At 41.1% G+C, this 24,605-nt stretch overlaps 1 protein-coding gene across 1 annotated transcript in view; it reads right to left on the bottom strand.

The window, feature by feature from the left end:
* Positions 1-5,450: 5,450 nt before the first annotated feature.
* Positions 5,451-24,605, bottom strand: part of LOC107729844 (plexin-A4) — a 199,529-nt gene continuing 180,374 nt past the window's right edge. Inside the window, exons 25-31 of the mRNA XM_016540558.1 lie at positions 21,141-21,244; positions 18,614-18,713; positions 16,956-17,146; positions 14,739-14,908; positions 10,814-11,026; positions 7,203-7,353; positions 5,451-6,988 (exon numbers count right to left, since the gene is read on the bottom strand). Coding sequence (XP_016396044.1) covers positions 6,893-6,988; positions 7,203-7,353; positions 10,814-11,026; positions 14,739-14,908; positions 16,956-17,146; positions 18,614-18,713; positions 21,141-21,244 — 1,025 coding nt within the window. The 3' untranslated portion in view covers positions 5,451-6,892. The remainder of the gene's footprint in view (positions 6,989-7,202; positions 7,354-10,813; positions 11,027-14,738; positions 14,909-16,955; positions 17,147-18,613; positions 18,714-21,140; positions 21,245-24,605) is intronic.

Here is a 24,605-nt window from a genome sequence, read left to right as displayed (position 1 = left end):
AGTTTATTTGCTGGATCACAATTCATCAGACGCACACTCACCTCTATATGCGTCCTCTCAAAGCCGTCCCGCACTGTCTGCTGGACTCATTGGCGAAGTATTGATTAAACTTATGAAATTTGAATAAATGAGTCATAGCATCTGTATTGAGCTTTTGTAGACACCCAAAGCACTTTACATGCAAATGAGATTCACCTCACCACCACTGCCCACATGTGCACATTGCAAACACATGAATATGGATGAGCAGACAATTTTAGGATACACAAAGCTCATCTCAGGTAGATGCAGAAATCCTACAGTGTTGTGCACCATACAGCTATGGCTGATGTAGTGGTCTTGTAGCAGCATGCTAACTCTTTGTTGGTTCCAGGGTGAAATCTCGCTAGAAGGTGTATAAGAGGTCGTGAACCTTTGTAACCTCCTGAAATATGTTTGCATTGATATTTAAATGAACATTGTTGTTGCTTTTCATTATAAAACATTGCTCGTTCTTCGCAGTGCACATGCAATATTCCCAAAGGACCGCAACAAAGACGTGACGTTCATGTCTGCCGGCTTTTCTGATATTAATCAATAGCATGAAAATTAGTCAGTCGTTGATGTTTGAGATGGGTTTATTCAGGCAGTGCCGGGAGAGGGTGGCCAGACACAGGTGATGGGCATCTTTCCACTGTTTGACTGAAGCCATGGGGAAGGAATTTCATTACAGCAGTGTTCATCATATTGGAGAAAAGAGTCACCAGCATTGGAAAAGTGATGAGAGACAGACAGATTCAGAGGGACTGAGAGCATATGTTTGACAAAAAGTACAGGTAGCCAGTTGCAATCAAGATACTTTGTGCTTTCATTTATAGAAATGCTAGTTCTACACCGTTGATTGTTGAAGCTTTTTGCATAAAAAATGCAGACGTCATATTAATGTGTGGCATATGGGTTTTAAGCTTGACAAAAGGGCTCATATGTTATGGAATGTTTGCTGCTAGGCGTTGTATTCCAAGGCACTTTTTAAATTTACACCAACATCAGTCAGTCCCTACAGCGTTTAGGGTTGTTTTACAGTGCTTGGGCATAATATCCACAAAGCTGCAAAATGAGTCAAATAAAACAACTGGCTTTGCTGCAGGACCCAGATTTTACTTTGGATATCAAATGGCAAAGCAACAAACCAATTGTTTATTGTACAAAAGTAAACAAAAATTAAACATTTTAGTATCACCAGGAGCTTCATAGACCCAACAATATGTAATATTATGATAAGCTAAAAAGGCACAGATTGATTAGACTGAACAGCCTATGACATCAACAACAAATGGGAAGCATTTTCTCCTCCTCTTTAAAGTCGTGATGAAGTAGTAGCGACAGATCTTTTCTTCCATATATCTGAGTTTTATGGATTATTGAAAAAGACAAAAAAATGTAGGCCAGGGACTTGGTTCTATCTACTACTTTTTAATTGTGAGATGTGGCCATTGCATTCAAAAATGAATGCAAGCTTGAAGTTGATTTTATGAAATTGGTGGACTACATTGGAGTCTGACATATACATCACCAGAGAGAAGTCTGTCGATTTCATTATAAGATCTTGATTAAACATTATGCAAGTTTTTATCAAACATTACAGGGTCAACATTTTTTTAAATGAAACGTGCATGAATCATTCACAATAAGATCTATAACAAAATAGGGTGAATTTTTCATGGCGACTTCAAAAGATTTTGCTATTGTTACTATGCATGACTATAACTTCGCATTTTATTGTTTGCATTTAGCATTATTGTTTCCTGATGTCCATAACCCATCAGAACAGACTGGCAGCCCATTTTTAAGGTCCCTAACCGTCAGATAAAAACGGGAAAAGAAAGTGTTTTGCTTTGTATGCTGTTTTAAGACACGTTATATACTCCTCTGTTGAATCCAATAGTCTGTTTTTTCCACATGATAGATGCACTCTTCGTGAGAATACTTATGTTTGATCTCACCACACAACAAAACAGTAATTAGATTAAACAGCCAATTCTGTCGGAGACATGCAAACATAATAATGCAATCAGAACTTGAACATGGTCTGTGCCACAATCAATTTTTCCTCATATGAAACATGCATTTGCCAGAGCGTCACGCATTTATTAGAAAATTAAGCATCGCTGCACACACGATGAACTCAATTTTGAAAATGAACCTGGGCTGGTAACTGATTCCAAAGCACACATTGAAGGGCTAATACTTGTGAGTCTTGGTATTGGAAAGGAACGGATCAATAGTTTTAGAGGGGTTGTGGTTGGTATAGAGAGAGAAGCAGTGGAGGGCAGTGCTGCTCTATCACTGATACAAAAATTTACAGTGGATGGGTAAAAGCTGTGTGTTTCCCTTTCTTCATCTGCGCCTTGTGAAATGGTTCTTTTGGAAAATGAGTAGCACCACAAGGGATTCAGCATGACTTTAGACATTCTCAGAAGTCTTAAGTGTTCTTATTCAGCTGTCTTTTTCTTAGCTCTACCTTTTGGGCCATTTCTGGTGAATTTGATAATGATCGCATCTCTGTTCCTCCAGATGGGCGCAGACAGCACGTTGATATATTTTTTTTAATCATATTTATTCCTAAGCTGTTCAGTTTTCTGTGTGGGCCGTGGATGGCAGATCTCATTGCTGTCTGCAGCATCTCAACGTTCAGTTGAGCTGTTTGGTTTTCTCTGTTTACTCGATGGGAGCCTTTGCCGGATCTGTTGTCTTTTCACAGATGTTTACTTAGATAGGACAAAGCACAACCAACTAATAATGCTAATTGCTTCCATCTGCTCCCTTGCAGCTGTCAATAACCATTTTAGTGAATCCCAGGAATTAGTCCACCATTATTCACCCTGCATTCTTATTAGCCGGCCCGCATTGCGTCTGCAGCTGGAGAGAATTCTGTTGGAACGTTCCGGAATGAATAGATTCAGAGGAAAACGAGTTGGTAGATTGGAACAGAGGAACTAGATTTAACATTCCATGCGTTTTGAAAAGAACCAGTCAGACCACTATGCAGTAAATCCTTGCTGTTACAATGACCTTGCGCTCAAGGCTAAAAGGCAAGAAATCACTCAACAAGGGCAGACGCTTTTAGCACATGTTGTGAGGTGGCATTTTTGTGAAGAGATTTTAAAATGACCATCTCGCTCTAACCTTCCTCCATGAGAGCCCAGAGACAAACGCTGAAAGGTCAGGGGGAACGTACTGGAGTTGTGGAGAAGAACGGTTTCTCGTTAACTGAGAGAAGCGATACAGTGCAATGAGATGGAATGTAATAAAGGTGGCAATTGAGCCCTCTGGCACTGTGAGACAGGAGGTGGTTAAAGCCTGAGTCTTTGTTTTTCTGCAAGATGATGGTTGTAAAAATGCTCTAGTGTTATTGAAGCAGGAAAAGAAATAGAAAAGGTCTGGTTTAGAGGGGTGGAAGTGAAGGTTGAGGCCATATGCAACCAGATTAGAGATTGATGAATATAACTGTCTTCGGTGTTTGTCATAGTATACAAGTGAGATTATATTCTTTCATAGACAGCTATGTTGAAAATAGTTTTAGTTTATTTGAAACGGTTTTAAAAGTTGTGTGAATGGGCTTTGTGGGAGCAGGTGCTGCTGAGCTCTTTTGCCGCAATTTCTGTTTCCATGGAAACCACAACTTCTCTGACTTCCCCATTAAGCTAATTCAAAGCAAGGTACAGACACAAAAGAACACAGAAAACGCCATATTTTTCATAATAAAGTTTATTCTATATTACAAATAGTATTTTGTTCTTGATTGCAAAATAGGAATGCATTATATTTACATACACAGGTATACAATTAATTATAACAAAGTTAGAGAAGCTTGTCTTTCCGCTGGTCTCTCTCTTCCTCTCCTCCCATCAGGATACATCTATCTTGCATCAAATCTGGAAATATTAAAAAGTCTTTTCGAACAGGTCTCTGCAATGCCTGTTGTAACACTGAGCTAAAAGGACTTCTTAGTTCTTACAAAATGTTTAAGGTGGAAACTTTATCAGGTCTTTTGGGCATAAAGGAAGACTGCCTCCGTACGATTTTCGGATAAACTCAATCGTGACATGTGCCAGAGCTCACAACGTTCCGACCTTCAGAATCGCACCGTGTACGCCCGCCTTTAGTTGGGGGCAGCTGTGTACCTGAAATCCCGCAATACCTCAACTCAATTCTCTGTTACTAAGCTACAACCAAAAATAACACAAGGGAGCCCAAAGCAATCACACATACAGAGACAATATCCAAAACAACTTTAAAAAATAATTTGGTGTAATGCTAATGAAATCTTGAAAATTAGGTTGCATCAAAATGATTCAAATAATATAATTTAATATAATAAAATAATAATATACGGACACATTCAGGGAATCAACTCTTTAGAGTTGCACATTAAAGACGTACAGTAAAAAAACACAAATGTAATGTGTTGTGATAGTATGTTAGGTGTGACTGGACTGGCATGTGATGTCGTGGTCATATTTGCTCAGCGTGAACGTGATCGGTGAACGAGAACTCTCAGATAGATGGCCTTCGAGAAAGGCAATCCACCTGACAGGAAAAGAGCAAAGGAGTCTGATGAAAGTCTAACAAGAGTTTGATTCGGTTTAGAAATCCTTAGTAGTATTAGATAAATTGATAGCAAGGCAGTTCATTTCATATCATCCAAATAGGTCAGCATGCAAGGGTATATACTATATCTGCTTAAGGTTTTACCTTAGTCTTATTAGCATCTAACACATTCACAAAACATGGTCATGGCAGTTGAATGGAAGGGCAGGATAAAGGTTCCACCTTAACAAGAGGTTGCAATTTTGAAGATGACAGCCACTTTTTTCCATCTCGTTCTTCCAAGCAAAAGAAAGAAAAGAACACATCCACATCATCAATTGCAAGGCTTATTTTTTCTGTTTTCCTTTTTTTGAAGTTTAAATTGAAATACATGCGCTGAAAAAGCCAATAAAGCACCCAAGGTGGACCTGGGCAGATTCTCCACACTTTCACATCACCACATAGGGTACGCTGTCAAGGGGAAAGAGGGGGTCAGAGGACAGAGGAAAGGTGGGCAGCTAAATTGTCTCTTTCCCATTGTCAAAGTTACATCCAATACTAATTACGTCCTCATCACGCCATCCGTTTGCTTTTAGAGTCATTAAGCCCAGGTAAGATTCATCTCTCAAGGCCGCCAGCAACATTTAAACTACAGCAAGCCCTTAAACTTCAAATCGGGATTTCTTTCCGCCTTCCCAGTTGTGCAATAACCAAATAATGGTCTACTGTCCATTATTCTTCACACAGAATAATGGACAGTAACAAATATGAGGCTGCAGACGGAGTTTCCTTCTGCAGGTCATAAAACAAACAGTGCCTCGTGTTTGCTTTCTCAGGGGTAATTTATTCGCTTTGCTATTTTAATTTTTTTTAACATTTAAACTACAGCAAGCCCTTAAACTTCAAATCGGGATTTCTTTCCGCCTTCCCAGTTGTGCAATAACCAAATAATGGTCTACTGTCCATTATTCTTCACACAGAATAATGGACAGTAACAAATATGAGGCTGCAGACGGAGTTTCCTTCTGCAGGTCATAAAACAAACAGTGCCTTGTGTTTGCTTTCTCAGGGGTAATTTATTCGCTTTGCTATTTTAATTTTTTTTTTAAATTGGGCTCCTTTGGTTTTCTGCTGACCAACTTTGTCCACGTGTGAGTTTTTCTAGAGGCTTCCAGTGTTCGTTACGGGTAGGACCCTGTGGCAGTGAACAGTGCAGGCTGCACGTGTGCACTTTCAACAATGCGCCATTTCCCCCTTTTACCGGCTAATTCTGAGTAGGATATTTTGTAATTAAGGTCCCCCTACTGGATGTGTGAACTGAGACACCTATTGAATGTGCTTTTTTGTTGTTAAGATTACTTCGTCCTCTTGCAGCACAGCGTAGGTCCTGACAACCTCGCTGGAGTACAGAGAGAAGGCGTCGCTCTCTGGAAGAGGGGTGTGTGTGTGCTTGATTCTAAGGGGAACGAACCTTGGCTTCTCCTCCACTCATCTAGATAAGAGAGGATCAATTCAGATGTGCACAAGCCGGATAAATGCCGAAATGAAGGCTGGTGGTGAAGTGGTGAAGATGTGGGTATCCCACAAGACGATAGGTCTCGTCTTTCAGTTTCACTGTCAGGTAAGGTCCCGGAAGAGACAAAAGAGTTGATGCACTAACTTGCTGTGTCCCGCTAAATGTAGAGGGTTTTAAATACACCTTACTGTCTTCAAAGTGAGAATAAGCGGTTGGGATTCTCAAGGCTTGATTGTTCTTTTATCAAAGCGTATAAATGATCTTGTGTGTCCCGTAAATCCAGTGTCATCAAGGTGTTGTGTCTTTTGAAATGGCCCGAATGAACTGCATTCTTCAGATTCATGCAGTACCATTTTTTTCGTCTTGCGTTTCAGTGTTTCATAAAGGTACTACAATGAACTGGACTCAATATTAGTCATAAAAGTCAGAACAAATTGACACCAAACATTGTGGTTTCTGCTTATCAGCTAAACTTTGAAGGCAACAGAATTTTTTTTTCTCTTTTCCAGTCAGGGAGAAGGATGGAGGATGCAGTGACGTGGAACTCGTAGGCAGCCACCCCTCCTCTACACAGCAGAGCCGGATGGCCACCCACTCTACTGCATCATGGGTAATGTAGTCCTTGGCTCCTCCGCCCACCCTCCAGTTCCCATCTCTACTCTTCTAGAAAGCAGAGCTAATACGATGCAAACGCTTGTTTTTGTGGGAAGATTGCAAACAGAAGAGATGAGATAGATGAACAGGTCTTCAATCAGGCACGGCTCGGTTTCTGATGGATCTCCCAGTGCACTCTGGGAAATGTGGTCCTCAGCTCTCCAGGCTCATGAAGGCGACCACCTGCTCCAGCTTATAGGCCAGTCTCTGTTTTCTGGCACCATCATCCTGCTCCAGCGCAGACACAATCTGTCAGAGGGAGATGACACATCAGTTACACATGCCTCCAAATAACCACATATCCCTCTCATCTGCACTTTTCACTTTTATTTACTTTTTTATCTTAATTTTGGGAAAAATATATCTTGAACATGTTCTTAGCCGTCATTGTGAGATCCAGCTAAACAAATGTGTGTGCTACACTTAAAATGTGGCAATTTAACAGGCTAATAGTTTTCTGTACCTCTTCTGTATATTTGCCCACATAAGAGTAGATCTCGCTGAGGGAGCTCATGGTGTTGAACTCGTTCATGTGCATACGGGACTGTTCTGCTAGATATGCGTTCATATCCTGATCACTGATCGCAGGCATCTTACTAATGTCGGAGTAATATCTGTAAGAAACGCAGAGAAACAGAAATAGCACAGATTATTTAACAAACATTTAGAACTTGGACAGGTGACGGGGCTTAAGAAGCCTTTTTATAATTCATGTAGAATAAGAATAACATGTTTCAGGGTCATTTCTGGCACTGAGTGAGAGCTGTCACGCCCCTTCCAATCAGTTTGGCATTTACTTTCTGTGGCAGTACAGCTGCAGCTTACATCAGCGAGTGACTGTGAGTCTTAATGAGCCGCTGTCCTTGAAAGTTTTCCAGAGATCAGCAGAATCTATAGGATGCTGGAAAGATTCAATAAATGTGCCCCACACATACGCTGACACTAAACACACACTAGCACATCCAAAACAAAATGTGCACATAAAAGCACACAGTTATTGTAGATACAAGCACTCTTCCAGAACCACTGCTTAGGTAGACAGCATTGCAACCATCATGGAACCTCATATGTGATTTGGAACACTCTAGCTAGGCAGAAACGTCTTGTATTAAAACTTGCAATTGTGTTTGATGTTACCATATTGATAAGCTAATGGTGTGATACACAAATAAGCTTACAAACACACAAACATTTTTATCCATAATTTTAATTTTGAATGAAACATGGTTATTATATCCAATCCATATTTCTCTCGCTTCATTCACCAACTTTTTTCCACTCAACTCAAAATGCATTCTGGGATTGCCTTTCCATGGAGGAAACATGTGATGCTACAGGGTATCTTATGAGGCAGTATAATTAACATGCCTATCTTTTGGAACAGCCTTCGTGCCTGGTGAGCACCCACGATGCCTTAAAATGCTGTCTCTGTAGGCAGCTCACTAGGTTTTGGAACGGAGCAACACTATCTGTTGTCTTTGGGTGGCTGGTGCGTGTGAGTGAGTGAAAGAGTGTTGGTGGAGGAAAAGCAATCAATCACTGTCACCTGCAGAGGCTCTGTCGACTCTTTAATTAAGGCAAGTCATTTACATTTTGAATTCCTGCACCATGCCAACTCCTGGACTCAACACACTGACTGACTAACCGGTGGCATGCGTGTCTGTTTCAGGCTCCCGGGAGCACCTTGAGTGGCAAGTATGTGCTGCAATGCACCATGGGGCATCAGCGGAGGACAATGGCACGGTGTTGAACGAGAGAGATAGTGAGGAGTTGTAATTTTTAGGTATGGCCTTCCCAAAGGAATCAGGTACACTTCCTAAACGAGTTCACACATTTGAGTTTAGCTTCTCTCTCTGCGCCCTCTGCTTCCCAAGGCTAATGACAGGCAGCTCGTCTGGCACTAATTAATAGCACGTTTAAATGTCAGCTGTTCGTCAGCCAGAACAAGTCCATGCTGGTTATTCCCTCGTATCGTGCATGTATTGCAAATTACTAAATAGTTGCTACACTTTCTGACCAATGAATAAACTTGAAATGGCATTTAAAAATAAATTGAATAGAATATACATTTTATAATTGTTCACAGCAAACAGCAAAAATTACATTTTTATATATTGAAAAATATTACGTTTTTTTGTTATTATGTGTGAATAAAGACTAATTTAGTTGTTTCAGTTTATTTTATTTTTAAACAAGTTTTTTTTTTTTACCAGATTCCTAAAATATTAGTTTTCTCTTTATTATGACAGGTGGTGTGCTTAACAAATTTATTAGACTGTATTTATTGACTGTAATTGGGCATCTGAATAAAAAAAGTGGGTTACTTTTTCTTCTGCCTTTCTCATAAAACAGTAAATTTGAAAATTCATGGATAACAACAATTATATTTTAGCATTACAAATACTACTGTGACTAAAAAGCTTACACATACTGATGGATTAACCATTACAGAAACATAAAAAACTATTTTGGTAATCACCAATATTGTTAGTTTAGGGCAGCTGTGGCACCACATTGGGTGGTGGTGATCTAATAAATTTGTTAACCACTGTATATATATAGCATATGTATATATATATATAGATATATATATATATATATATAATTTTGAATGAAGACATTAATTTTTATGAAGACATGAAAGGATCTCTTCTCAAATCATCTGACAAAAAGGAAACAGAAGGATTGTCTCAATTCACACAGATTTGTCACCTATCAGGATATTACAGAAAACAACCAATTAAGGAGTAACGTGAGAGCTGTAACTCAGAACAAAGAATGTATCTTTGAGAACGTATTTTTCCTGGTTTAAACACATATATGTCAGCACCTATAATTAAAGCAGGTTTTTCTCACCTCAGTAGGCACGTTTGAGTAGTATGATCTCAGTCCTTAAAGATGTGTAACACATTAGCTAATGCATGAAAATGAGCTTTCTCTCTATCATTTTCCCCATCATGCTCGTCTGCCAGCTACCCGTCTCCTCCTGCAGCCTCTAATACCTCACGGCAAATAAACACGTTAGTCAGAGTCTGAGGGTCAGTGTGCGTGAGCAGAGACACACGGCGCTGATGAGTTTTATCAGTGCTGTTTACTGTAGGGTGGTGGGCTTGAGTAGACCAGCGCGGTGCGCTGAATTGAGCAGAAAACAATAGAATTATTCAAAGCTCTTTAGCTGTGTCTGAATATGCCTAATTCCATACTATATAGTATGCGAAAAACACCAGTATGCCAAAAAAGTGTTATGTTCAAATCATAGCATTCGAAAAACAGTAGGCAAGAAGTACCATGAAGCCTTGGGCGAGGAGTTGTGAATGGCAGTGAAGTGACGCAACTGATGCCAGTAGGTCACGTGACAGCGTCTGAATTTCATTCAGACTACCTATATACATACTACATACTTAAACGTTCACGAACGAAATACCCAAATGCAGTACGTACTAGACAGCATGCAATTTCAGATGCAGCTTTTTACAGTCATTGCTTCTACTTTCTTGGCATTTTTGAACATAGAGTTTCTGACCCAGAGGATTGTGGGAAAAGCAGAAAAGTTTGTCTCTCTCACTAAACAGTGACTAATTGCTTTGGTGCAGTGTTGGGTAGACCCAGAAGATCTACTGAACTACAATAGAGCTGCAATTCATCATCCTGGAGCTCTACAACACACTTCAGTCTGATTACCAGCAGCTACACACACACACACACACAATACCTGCAGGACATAATAAAATTCTGGGCTTTTATTCACGCTGATACCCACATAAACACTGTACCTTTGCATCTTTTCTGATTAAAAACGTTCACAAGTGCACCTCAGACACAGTCTCTCATTCTCCCTCACACATGCATACACATTAAAACAGCAGTTTCTCCATGTTTCTACCCGATCTCTTCACACCAAGACCTTAGAACCATGCAAACCGAAGGAATATGGAAGTCTACTCTTTCTGATATGGATTTCTAAGGCTGCGGTGGTCCACCAGATACTGTGATTGACAGTCTTTGTTTGTATGTTCAATCACTTTGAAAGATCTAGAAAGGGAATCTTGTAACCATAAAAATGTTCTTGCTCACCTCTCCACCCAGTTCTTGTAGCTGGGAATGTCCTTGGCATACAGCAGCTTGTTAGAGGGGGAGTCTTTGCCCAGGCGGTGCTCTGACGTTGAGCACGAATCCATGAATGTTTGTGCCACCACAGACAGACAGGCGTCCGTGATGCTGCTCTTATGGATGTCGAACACAAACTGTGGGTTCTTGATCACATTCACCCAGAACCGTAGAGGTAGGCTGTGGAGAACAGAGAATGTATTAATGGAATTTTATTTTCAAAAGCTCTTTAATGCATAAAAAGGCCGTTTTGGAACAGGAAGCAGTGGCTTTATGAAACATCAGACTGCTTTTAATGCTTATAAGTTTATTAAATATATACTGAATAGATACTGGAATGATATTGATAAATTAAATCATTTTAATTGAGGTGTGCAGTGCCAATTTTTCCAGTCTGAAATGGCAGCATGAGTATTTGAGCCATACTCTGAGTGCTTTACTAATACATCTCATATTGGTTTGTTTGTATCTGAGTGCTGCCCTGCAATTGTGCACCTGTCCAAAACAATACACGTATACAAGGCTACTTTATACCCCAGCCCATTTGTGCTAAAGTGAAATCAACTTAGGAGTGTGTGCGTGCACGTCTCAAGGGTCACAGATGTTGTTTGGTCTGGGACTTTGTGCGCATGTGTCTGAGACTGCAGAGTTCTCATTAGTTTTCAAGACAGCTTTGGTTTTGTCTTAGATAACAAAAACTGAAGAGAGGAGACGAGGGAATAAGAAAGGACACTGCAGTGAAATGGATGCAGAGTTTTGCATCAAAGAAAAAGAGAGAAAACAGTCAACAAAAGCTTTTCCGTAGCAGCCCCCTCTCTCTGTTGCATTCTGAATTCATTCAAAAATAACAACTGCACCAAAGAGGATTTAGAGAGCAAACCACGTATTATGACTCCCAAATTAATCAGAGAGAATCAACTGGGATTATCTGCGCTCTATCAAAAGGATATCAATGCTTTAACAACGAGTCGACACCCTCGTAAACCTGCCACAGCTGGCTTCTGTGTAGATCATATTCTCCGGACAGAACAAAAAGCAGGACGTGTTTGAAGCGCCATACTTTAGAGAGCTCTCAGCGGAGAGAGTGAGTGGATCAGGAGATGGGAATGATGTCTGGATGGACTAGATCCCAGCTAAATATAGCACTCAGCTCAGCGCAGCCCTCTCTGGGAAAAGCCTCACATTCTTCTGTCAGTCTTTTGGGTTTCTTCTGCCTGCTTTTTTTGTGTAAAGGTAGAAATTTTTGTAACGTGCAAAATGGTTCTGATGTACTATGGAACCATAGTTTTATGTCCAAAAAAGTAAAAATTAATGTCTTATGTATCTCAGTGTTCGGACTAGTGGATTAGTGAGGTTTATCTAGAAATGCATTTGATCGAGGTCAGGTGAACTTGAGACCAGCCTAATTCTACAGGACTTTAAATGTGCGGTCATATCTGCAAAATTCGGTGAAATTTCTGCCAAATTTCGCAGGCAAGAAAGGCCCACCGTGTTGACCAACTTGAACCCGTTGTGAAATCCACATCAGGAAATCTTCCCGATTGTGTGGAATCCTAATGAAAAAATAACACACAAAAATTAGCTGAATAACGGTGATTGTACCTGCAACTTGGACCAATCGCCTAGTCTATTTTGAAAATATGTACTTTTGCAAATTCTTACTTGACATTTGCCAAGTTTATGGACATTAATATGTCTGTATGTATGTGACGAGTGGGGCGGGGCCGGTGGAGTAAATGACAATGAGCGACACCTGCGCCACTCACCGGTCTCGAGTCCCACGGAGGAGCTCCGGAAGGATAAAAGGAGGAGTGACGACAGTGCAAGACGAGAGAGGACCAGGCCTGGACTATTTATGTTGTTGTTTTATTATGTTTTATGCGGCAGTCGTCTGTGAGGGGCTGCCGCTTTTACTTTTGTTGTGTGTTCGTTTGCTTATTAAAGTTTTATGTTTAAATGTTCGCAGGTTCCCACCTCCTTCTTCCTGATCTACGAACATTGTTACAATGTATAATAGCTTTTTTTTTGCATTGTTTAACTTTGTTGCATCGTCACTGCCACAAATCAGTGAACGCCCCTTTGAAAACTAAATAGTATTAATTTTGGTCATTTGCTTTTGAGTAGCTCAACAAAGAGTTAATTTAACCACACCAATCAAACTGCTTTGATTATCTGTATCTGTGCATTGACAGCTTGTACTTTGATTGACAGGCTGTACCGCCAGTCACAAGATAGACAATGGCATGATGGATGATTCACAAGAGCCTCGACCATCAGCAATCCATCTCTGCCTGGCTTTGGTTAAAGATCTGATGCTTAAGGCTTCCTTTGATGCATTTGAAGAAAAGATTTGTAACAAAACTGAGGAATCCATCATTTAGGTTGTGATTTGTTTGAATGAAAGTCAATCTAGATGTCCATGGGATTCACACAGAATTCACTGATAGCATTGTTTATTTGCATTTGCTTTATGCATTGTTTTGGCACCAGATTCACCTAATCTATGTGAATCAGATAACTGCACAAATGGCCAAAAATCTGCTTTTAAACATCTTTCAGCTCTTTAAGAAGGCTAAATTGTGCTCCATAACGGGTGATTAGTGAAAAAGATGCAAGTTTTCATGCTGAGATTTTGGTGGTCTAGACTGTTATTCTCGCTACTAATATTAAAGAAGTGTTTGTCTGTGTAGGACACACTCAAATAAGAGGATAAGCAAGAGACTTGGACATCTTAAGTTGCCATCTGGATTGTCTGGAAATCTCTCATTTGCAAAATCAATCAAAACGAGAAACCCCTCAGTGCACCCTGCACAAATAATTTCTCTTTCCCATTAAGAACAATAATAATTGGTGAAGAGAATTGATGAGCAAACACTAACAGTCTGTAAACAAAATACTGATTATGCCTGTGCTTTCATGGCCAAAAGCATTTAGCTTTAGAGTGTTAAAATCCTCTACAGACAGCAAATATGCCCCACCCACGGCTCTGGTTCAATTAATGGCCTGTGTGGTGGCAGCAGCACATCTAGCCACACAGATAAAGCTGAGCCTGTTGTTTTGTGCACAATATCTGAAAATGGAGCTATTTCATTTTCTGTGAGAGACATTAGTTGTCAGCAAAAAGCTGGGTAGCAGTGCATTAGTCCTGTAGAAGACCCTCTCACGCGCATTAAAAAATATCACAGATGCCACAGTGGCATCGGGCTGTAATGCCCAGAGATGAGTGTGAGATGATAAATCGCTATTTAACGTTCCACTCTTTGTGAGAACGATTCCATTAATGTGCAATGCAAGAGTGACCTTCTGTGCTCTCCAAAATCACTTAACGCTCTCAAATGGCCCCGAAACACACTGCGGGGGGAGACGGGGAGAAATTAGGTCTATAAAACAAAGTAAATAGGGACTGTACCCACTGCCCCTCCTGCCGTGCCCTCACATCAATATCATCACTTCATCCCCCATAGCCCTTTGGGGTGGTGCGTGATGGGACGTTGGCAGAGGCTAATGATAGATTACCATCCACTCTCATCCACTCCACCCTCTCACCTCATAACCTCTTCCTTTCTCACTCGATCTGCTGCTTGTTTATTTAACCCTCACAACCCCCTTCCACTATGGGGACGTGCCTCTAAATTGGTTGAGTGAAATTAATTTAGAAATGAGCTTTATTAATTTCTCTCATACTCAATGCCATGGTGATGTCCGTGGTTACAGCTACATTAGGGGCAGTGTCAAGTTATCTGCTTTTATGGGTCTGTTATTATAGTTTTGCATTTCAGTTTCATTTTAGGTTGTATTATATATGGACCAATTTTGGACCTATTTTTCATATATATTATTCAAAATTATATAATAAATATGAATTTATATTTATGTGTGCGAGGCATCTTACCAGTTGCTCTTCCATGTGTGTCTGACGTGCGGGTCGTGTATGTTGTGCTTGTCGGCCTGCTCATCCAGGAAGTCAAACATATACTTGATAGAAAGAGGAAGGGCACTTCCTCTGTGTGCTGTGCTGAAGATGGTCTCAAAGAGGTCATCCACAAACTTCTGTAGAGTGCCCTGAGGAACCAAAAAGAAATGGAGAATTGGGTTAATTTTCATCCATCCATCCCATTCACTCTGTCCTACGCTTTATTTAAATGACACACTGGTGTTACCAGCTTTACAGAGGCAGGCCATATATGTGTCTCCATGAAGACCCTGCATGGACCTGATATTTAGCAATGACATGAGCGGCTGTGTTCCTCAGAACAGCTATCTGTGTTTCTGAAAGTAGTTGTGGGCCACATGTCAGTAATCCCACCGATGAAACCAATGTTCCTGAATCAAGCTCTTTGATAGTGAAAGTGTTACTTTGAAGTTCACCTTTAATAAAACGTAACAGAAGCAATTCTGCCTAAGCTGCTTTGTGCGGATGGATTAACGTCCACCCCGCACCATTGACCCTAATTTGATTTAATCGTGGTGAATCTAAGGAGGAGAGAAGATGACAGAATCTAATCCACTTGTAATGAAAGAACTGATAGGAAGCGCGGAAGAGAGAGAGAGGAAAGTATCAAAAAGCGTAGCACCGGCTTCGCATCCGGATGAGGTGTACACAAGGCACAGCACACAAAATCCTATTTCCGTTTGAGCAGACGGCAAGAGTCGACGGGGAAGAAGAAAAAAATCCCGTTAGCTTACAATCACAACAATAATTCTACTGTGTCCCAGATCCCTGACAGCTTATCTTTTCCCTATGAAGATGAAAATACATATTTCTCACTCGCGTCCTGTATCAACGCAGCGACAGCTGCAGGAGGCTGGCAACAGGGATGACTGCGATGGTTCTGTCAGGTGTCATCCTGTGTGACGACTGACATCATCATTAGTCGCCCAGAAACCAAAGTGGCTATTTGCAACCGTTTGAAATGTACCTGGTCATTTTAGCGCACTTAAAAGCAGGCTATCAGACACAGGCAGGCAGTGAGAGAAGCATTAAACTTCAAGTGATCTCGTTCCGGACAGGTGAGGAAAGAACATTTGTGTAATTGCAAACAGAAAGAGGATGGAAAAGTGCAGAAGACAGAACGGTAGAGGAAGAAAGATTAAATAAAGCCTGGCATTATGGAGGGAGATGGAAAAAGGTAAAGCTCACCCATTCTCAGAGACACTGATGGACCGAATGCGGAAAGCGTCAGCACCCCAGGCAGATCACTGGTATTTATTGCAGGGGTGAAAGCCAAACAGTCAATTACTGTGCTGTCACACCAATCATTTTTCACCAAGAGAGATGGTGCCTGCGATAAACTGGTTATTTCACAGAAATAATCCATCTAAAAATATGACACAGTCTGCAAGCGGAGTAGGGTAATCACCAGGGCATTTGTGCATGTGTGTGTGCACTCCTGCTTGGTTACATCAGGAACGTCAGAATCACAGACACATACAGTTCTGCAAAAAGCAGATTTCTGTGCCAGTACTTCAGTTTCCCAGCATCAGCCTTTAAGAAAACATGGACTGGGGCCTTCACATCCAAGATTACCCAAACACTAAATTACAACTATGGGGCTTCTTTGTGAATCTTCCCTTTGTGGATCATCCAGTCATTTATATAAGTAATAGCACAACTGTCATCAATAAACCGCTATGTTTTGAGGTTTACGGTACAGGATGCGTTAAGTGCCAAAGTAAAATACTAAGGGTTTTGGATTTCAACAATGAGCAGTAGCAATAGTGATTAGGCCTGCCTAATCAAACAAAGCCTTCTATTCCATTTCTTCAACTTCCTGATGTCCTTGAAGCACTATGCTTTTCTGATAGTGAGGGATCTGTATTCAACCCAAAACAAGTGCCTGTTTACCAGCTCTGCTGATGCTGTGACGTCAAGTCAGTCAGCGTGATACTAATGGAGAAAACAGACAAACCGGAGTTCGGAGCAAATAGCATAAACATGAACTGTTTGACACTGTGGCCTCAACTCCACTAACTCCACAATCTAACCATTTGATCTCATTCTAGAAGGTTCACATGTTTTGGGAAGGATCAGATCTGTTGACAACTCTTTTTAGGGGCGTTCAACAAATTCTGACATTCAGAGAATATAAGACATGGTGGCAAAGCCTACCTTGGTGGCCAACAGCCTGGTCAAGTAGATCTCCGAGACCATCTTGCTGCCACGGTCTCCCTCCTTCTGGTCTCCATGCTCATGGTTCTTCACCAGATGCCACACCTTGACGCCGCTCTCCAGGTCAGGTGTGATCATGGGTGTGCGGGAACGCAGGCTGTCCGGACTGCCCGTGTACTTGATCATGTTTTCTGTTGGAGTGAAAAGACAAAGACCCATCAGATGGTGGTTCCTCCTCAATCTTCCTTTGCTGACAAATGTCCCATGCAGCTGTTCAAATCTGTTCCTATCTGTACAAAACACATTGCCTTTTGTTGTGCAGTACTCGAGATTGGATATGAATCATTTAGAACGTATGGATGCTTAATTTTTCATCCCTTGCTCTCTTGCTTGCTTTCTCTCTGGCGAACGTGCGTGTTCGCTCACTTTGGCGGACACAAAATCGAACAGGTGTCAGGCCAGATGAAATATTCATGCTTCAGCCAATAGGGAGAGATCAGCCATGACATTTAAAAAAACACAGAGCTCGATGAATGTTTACACAGTGTGAAAAAAAATTGATTGGCAAAGGCCTGATTTGGTAAGATAAAAAAAACAGTTCACAGTGGCAGATGCAACAGAAATCAATCTCTCTAGGGGAAATAGACAAAGAGAGAGAAGAGTAGGAGGAACCTGATAAAGAAAGACAATGACACCTTCAGAAAAAGAAGAACAGAGAGGATGACTAACAAAAAAAGGAATGAGATTGAGTGTGTATATTTGCATTCACATCACTGGTGCTGATCTCAGTGTGGCTACGTTCACACTGCCTCAGTCTGCAGTGCCAAATAATAATTGTTCAAATATTCAAGACTTGACCAAATTCTGAGAGTGAGTTGATATATGCTGTATGAACCAAACTAGTTTTCTGTTCATTATAGAGCACTGACTGTGTGAACGTAGCCTATATTTGGTGGAGATCTGATTAATAACATTTTTGCAGCCTCACAAAATGTCTTTCTAGGTGTTTCAAAACGTGTCTCTTGCTGAACCTGTTACAAGAACCTAAATGTTGTTTGAAGCTAATTCTGAAAGAGTGAAGTGATATATGGCATTTTCTTTCTGTCTTTCCCATCTGTCACACTCCCTCTCTCTCTTCTTTAGGCTCATTTAGAGTGCAGGAAAGTATATGGAGATGAGATGATTTTAATGGTCTATTTGATGTGTAGGGGGAGTGCTCGGAAGGCCCTGAGCTTTGATCTTGCGCTTTATCAGACCCAATCGTACGAGGGACTGATGGCGGGCGAATGACAGGGATGGATTCAGAGTCTCAGGAGGGAAGTCAAGTGCAAAGAGACTCATTTTCCCTGCTTTTACCTTTGTATGCTGCCCGACTATCTCGGCTCTCTCCACGTAATTCCATTTGAGCTTCATTCCTGCTCCCTTTTGTGAGTGGCTGAGATGCTACACATTTAACTTCTCTTACCTTCCTGTAAGATGACAAGACTATTTTTTTTAACTCCTTTTCTGTTCTTAGTGCAGCTCAGGTGGAATGTTACCCTACCCTGCTGTAGAAACGTTAGTCAGCTGATTATTAATGTTTTATATAGTGTGCCGTACGTTTTGTTTTGGAGATATGGATGCATTTTAGAATTAGAAAAGGAATAACAAACACAAACCATATTTGCTAGCAGAGGTTCTGGAGACAGTGGAGTTGTTCACAGAGTTGTATGCGGTGACCTGCTTTGATACGAGAGCTACCACTGCATTATCAGTCACCTGCAAACAAAGAAACAAAGATTATTATGGACAACTTACAAAAACCAAATAAAATATCTACATTTCAGACTTAAAAAACAGTTGTAAACACGTATGATGTCTTCAGCGTTATGGTTACATTAAGTTAGGGTTATTGGTCTTTTATTTCTCATCCAGGTAAATGGAAAACTGCATGAGTGAAGGACAAGAGGGGATAATCTGCTTCCATTTCAATAAGTTTCTTCCGGTGGGATGAACTGGGCTATTTAACTATATGCCTCAGCAACTGCTAACCACAGTAAGCCTTAGCAAGTCAAATTCAATTAACATGTGGGGGCCTCTACTCCCCAACCACACATTCCTCCATCCACATAATTTGCCATTGGATGCCTGCGGTACTTACAGGGTTAATTGAGGTGATGGTGTAGAACTAGATGATTTGGGCTCAGAACTGCATGGGGACCCAAACCACAGCAGGAGGGAGAATATAGGCTTCACAGACCATTAGGACATTATTCTTATACCCTTAACCACTTTTCTCCCTGGACAAACTCAACGTGAAGCCACCCTCGTTTACTGCCACGGCCCGTGAGGACAGCTGTCCAAACTTCAACAAAATCAAACAAATATTTCTTACACCTCAGTATAGATGAATGACTGTGTGAAAGGAGACTTCAGACAAGGGCTATATTTCCCTGAAAAGGGGCTTTTTAGAAAACAGCAGAGATTTTCTCTTTTATCTTTCCTCTGCGGGCAAGTTTACGCTTTAAGAGAGTCTCTGTGTTCCTGATAGCATTCAGAAACATCAGATATCCGAGATGGGGCTTATACAACCCCAATGTGAAGCTTCCTAAGATAACATCAAAGAATTAACGTCAGAGCCAGATGCATTTGTAGCACCTCGATTTGGAGGAAAGTATCAAAGATGACTTGAGATATACATTAGACATGCACAGAGGATCCTTTATGACAGACATATCAGACTTTAGTGCGACATTCTGCGACTTTTCATGTTAGACTAAACAAGGGAATTTGGTGCTATTAGAGAGGAAGAAATGAAAGGAAGACAGTCATGAACACATATGTGGCGCAAGGACAGAAATGAAGAAACTGAAGATGGTGCAGGGTGCACAGAGGGTCTCTCTCTTTCCCCTCTTAAGCAACTCTAACAGGCTTAGGGTGTCTGATAGCTTTTTTTTGTCAAGGATAGCATGCCCTCCCCGACTGAAAATGAATTAACTTCTGTCTTCATTATCTGATCTCCGATTCCAATCAACAGCTAATCCATTCTGCCACTTGCAGCCCTGCACCCATATGCCGCCCCGTGACATTTAATTTAAGTACTGTGCAGACTCCTCTCTCTCTAAAAGCTCATTTGGAGGGCGGCTTATGGAGGAAATTATTTACACTGTAATGAAGCGCCGCCTGTCTCCTCTCCACCCTAAACTGCCCCTCCCAGCCAGACAGATATGTCTGGGGTTCTCACACTTAGAGTGTCTATTTAATTGCAGACAGACAGACTTTATTAGTCCCCTGCTAAGTCAGCATTGCCATACCTGTCCCCTGAAACTCGATGGTCCGTGTCTACCATGTTGGAGATCCGTCAGTCAGAGTAAGGTTTCTAAGTGACCTGGAAGTGCCTTGACTGCACCCTATTATAGAGGTCAACGAGGGCGTAAGAGTTCGATAGGGCTGAGATGCAAAGAATGTTAACAGTGTTTATGTTTCCCTAAACTAGATAATCTTGGACACACAAACCAAAAGCAATTACCATTATAGAGTATCTTTTCTCTGCTCATCCTTTTTTGTGCTAATCACCTCATAAAGGTTCCTTGTTACATTTGAGACGAACATAAATAGAGCATTACACTTCTGAGCTTCACAAAAGACATTCATTCTGCATTCAAATCTCTTTGTTCCAGTATTAGTTACTCTGTCAGAATCTGCGCTATCATTGAAAGCCCACGCCAAAACTCACATCACACAGAGAGCCGTTTATCAAAAGTCATTAGCTAGATCATCTAACCCGGGTGTCAAGCTACAGATCCACCTACACCTGCATCCCACTGCTGTCAGATTAAATGTACTGGGACATCTGGAGATGCTGCTTTAAATAGAAACCAGCAGGTACAATGCTCATCCTTCTTCTGATTTAAGATAGATTTCAAAGGCTCAAAGCCATCTTTGTGACGGCAGATATCTTTCTGTACACTAACTGAAAAAGATTTCAGTCTGAAACAGCAAACAAACAACCTCTTTATCAATTTTCTCACAAGAAGCCTTGAAGTAGATGGTAGGGATGATAGAAAGAAGAAAGAATGCACCCCTTCTGAAGCATTCATGTCTTGTCATGTCATGTCATGTCATGACTTTATAAAAAAAACTAAAACTGAACACCTTATAACAAGATTGAGTTTACCTGGAAACGTGATATACACAGGATCTTACCTGGTAGTGAGTCAGCATGTTGAGTCTTTTCCAGTCACCCTCAATCTTTGTCGTAACATCTTCATCCTGAAGGATGACTCGTACTACTCTGCCTTGACGCCATTCTGCAACGAGAACACAAAGTAATTGCATCCAATGTTTAATACTCAGAGTGCAGGAATTCCATTCACATTTATTTGTGAATCACTTTTTACAATATTGGTTGTTTCAAAGCAGCTTTACAGAATACACAAGTTTTAATGATATGTCATCTGGCCCCAATGAACAAGGAATCTCGCATTAAATCACTACATTTCTTTTAATCTCTAATTAAAGATATGAACTGTTTACAGAGTGTAATAACTTGTATAGCTGTCTCTGAATATTAATTTGGGATAGGAAGTATTTCAACACAAAAACTACATCAACTTGAAGTAAAGTGAAGTGAAGTGACGTGACATGTGGCCAAGTATGGTGACCCATACTTGGAATTAGTGCTCTGCATTTACCCATCCAAAGTGTGCACACACAGCAGTGAACACACACACACCGTGAACACACACCCGGAGCAGTGGGCAGCCATTTATGCTGCGGCGCCCGGGGAGCAGTTGGGGGTTCGGTGCCTTGCTCAAGGGCACCTCAGTCGTGGCATTGAAGGTGGGAGAGAGTGCTGTACATTCACTCCCCCCACCTATACAATCTCTGCCGGTACGAGACTCGAACCCGCAACTTTTTGGGTTACGAGTCCGACTCTCTAACCATTAGGCCACGACTTCCCCCCTTCTTCAGCAAACCACAGCAATTATTTTTCTTTCATTTTTGAAAGAAATATAGAAATATTTTCAATATATTAAGCCACTTTAAGCTTCCACACTCAAGCAAACACAAAGTAATTTTTTGCACATCTTAGTCTTGTACAAAAACCTATTGTGGTGATAAATTTGCTGGTATTTATAGTATATAGTAGTCTTAAAAATGTTTCTCTTTCTTCAGCCTTGAAAGAAAAAGTGGAGCTAAAAATCAGACTTTTCAAAACTTAAAAATGAAGACATAGGAACAATAGAAGAAAAGAGGTAAGGGACAAAGTCTATACTGAGAGAGAGAAGGAGAAAGAAATCAAAACGAGAGAGAAAATAAGGGTACGTGAAGGAGCATTTGAGAAAGAGAGGAAGGAAAGGAAAGGTAAATTAATCTCTTCTGCCCTTTGTTAGAGAGCCGGGCCTTCGTGACCAGTGGATCGATGGGCGTGATTACAGCCACTGCTGAAAGCCACTTCCTTTTTCATCTGCAGTGGGTCGAGCATCCTGAGCCCAAACGGCCCTGATCGACCACGTTAAGCCTCCTGCTGAGCTTGCTCTTATTGTAGTTACTGAGCTCACTAGTGATGCACAACAAAATGCGAAGATATTCTCCCACCCTCCCCTCAGAGCCCACCAGCCGTTGTCTGCAGCCTCAGCAAAAACAGCAACATGAAACGGCAATGAGATGGGAATCAGCGCTGAATGAAATAAACATATCCCTTTGCAATGTGATGTATGGATAACATGGCCAGGAACAAGAGAGACGTCTCTCTCATTCTTTTTTTTTGGGCTCCCCTCTGTTGCAAATGAATGTATGATTGGAAAGCTAGAGGAGTGAGGCCTCTTCAAGCCACCTGCGAAGGTGGGAGAGAGCGCTGTACATTCACTCCCCCCACCTACAATCTCTGCCGGTACGAGACTCGAACCCGCAACTTTTTGGGTTACGAGTCCGACTCTCTAACCATTAGGCCACGACTTCCCCCCCTTCTTCAGCAAACCACAGCAATTATTTTTCTTTCATTTTTGAAAGAAATATAGAAATATTTTCAATATATTAAGCCACTTTAAGCTTCCACACTCAAGCAAACACAAAGTAATTTTTTGCACATCTTAGTCTTGTACAAAAACCTATTGTGGTGATAAATTTGCTGGTATTTATAGTATAGTAGGTAGTCTTAAAAATGTTTCTTTCTTCAGCCTTGAAAGAAAAAGTGGAGCTAAAAATCAGACTTTTCAAAACTTAAAAATGAAGACATAGGAACAATAGAAGAAAAGAGGTAAGGGACAAAGTCTATACTGAGAGAGAGAAGGAGAAAGAAATCAAAACGAGAGAGAAAATAAGGGTACGTGAAGGAGCATTTGAGAAAGAGAGGAAGGAAAGGAAAGGTAAATTAATCTCTTCTGCCCTTTGTTAGAGATCCGGGCCTTCGTGACCAGTGGATCGATGGGCGTGATTACAGCCACTGCTGAAAGCCACTTCCTTTTTCATCTGCAGTGGGTCGAGCATCCTGAGCCCAAACGGCCCTGATCGACCACGTTAAGCCTCCTGCTGAGCTTGCTCTTATTGTAGTTACTGAGCTCACTAGTGATGCACAACAAAATGCGAAGATATTCTCCCACCCTCCCCTCAGAGCCCACCAGCCGTTGTCTGCAGCCTCAGCAAAAACAGCAACATGAAACGGCAATGAGATGGGAATCAGCGCTGAATGAAATAAACATATCCCTTTGCAATGTGATGTATGGATAACATGGCCAGGAACAAGAGAGACGTCTCTCTCATTCTTTTTTTTTGGGCTCCCCTCTGTTGCAAATGAATGTATGATTGGAAAGCTAGAGGAGTGAGGCCTCTTCAAGCCACCTGCTGCTACCTTTCGCTCTGATCCCAACCAGAAAAGCAAAACAGCAATCACAGGCAAGATGATGAAACATGTCTCTGGGTGATGAGAATACCTTCAAATCTCCAGGAGAGGCCCGACCATTGTTTTATATCTCACTACAGTACTGTCTATAAACATGCAAATGAGCCTTGACTCCAAGTGCAAACAGAAAAGTAAACAGAGAGAAGAATAGAAACTAAAAGAAAAAATAAACTGAAAGAAAAGAAAACTAGAAGAGCAAAACATGAAAAGAAAAAAGTCTAAATGAAACAGTATGACAAAACCTAAAAACACAAAAAAGAAAAAATGACTAAAAACAACAAAAAAGAAATTGAACTTAATAAAAGACTAAAAGTGAAATGAAAAGGACAGAAAAGAATTGAAAATAAATAAGACAGAAGCAATCTCTGCTGAAAACAGCAGCAGCAGGATGTAGCTGGATAGAGAATAAAGCCAAAGAGAGTTAAAATAGAGACTGAGATGGGCTGAAGTGCATTGATTTATCTGCATCACTCTCTCATTCTTTCCCTCTATCTTCCGTTCCTCCATCCCTGCCCTCAGGGGACTGTGACAGAGAGAATTAAAAACAGAGGCAAGGGACAGAAACACTCCGGTCCAATCAGTCTCAGAGGGATCGAGGAGATGGAGGCTACCTCATTCCTATTACCCATTATCTTTATCTGGCCCCCATATCAGGGCCAGAGAGTGTGCCGGGGCTCAGGAGACCCTGAGATCCGTTTACGGAATACCGAGATGCCTTCTCTCATCCGGGGATGCCCATTGCGTTATCATACAACACACTCGCACAC

The sequence above is a fragment of the Sinocyclocheilus rhinocerous genome, unplaced genomic scaffold (assembly GCF_001515625.1).
Source record: "Sinocyclocheilus rhinocerous isolate Xijiao unplaced genomic scaffold, SAMN03320098_v1.1 scaffold848, whole genome shotgun sequence".
NCBI classification, from domain to species: domain Eukaryota; kingdom Metazoa; phylum Chordata; class Actinopteri; order Cypriniformes; family Cyprinidae; genus Sinocyclocheilus; species Sinocyclocheilus rhinocerous.
The sequence above is the reverse complement of the archived record's forward strand: the minus strand, read 5'-3'. Positions and strand labels throughout refer to the sequence as shown.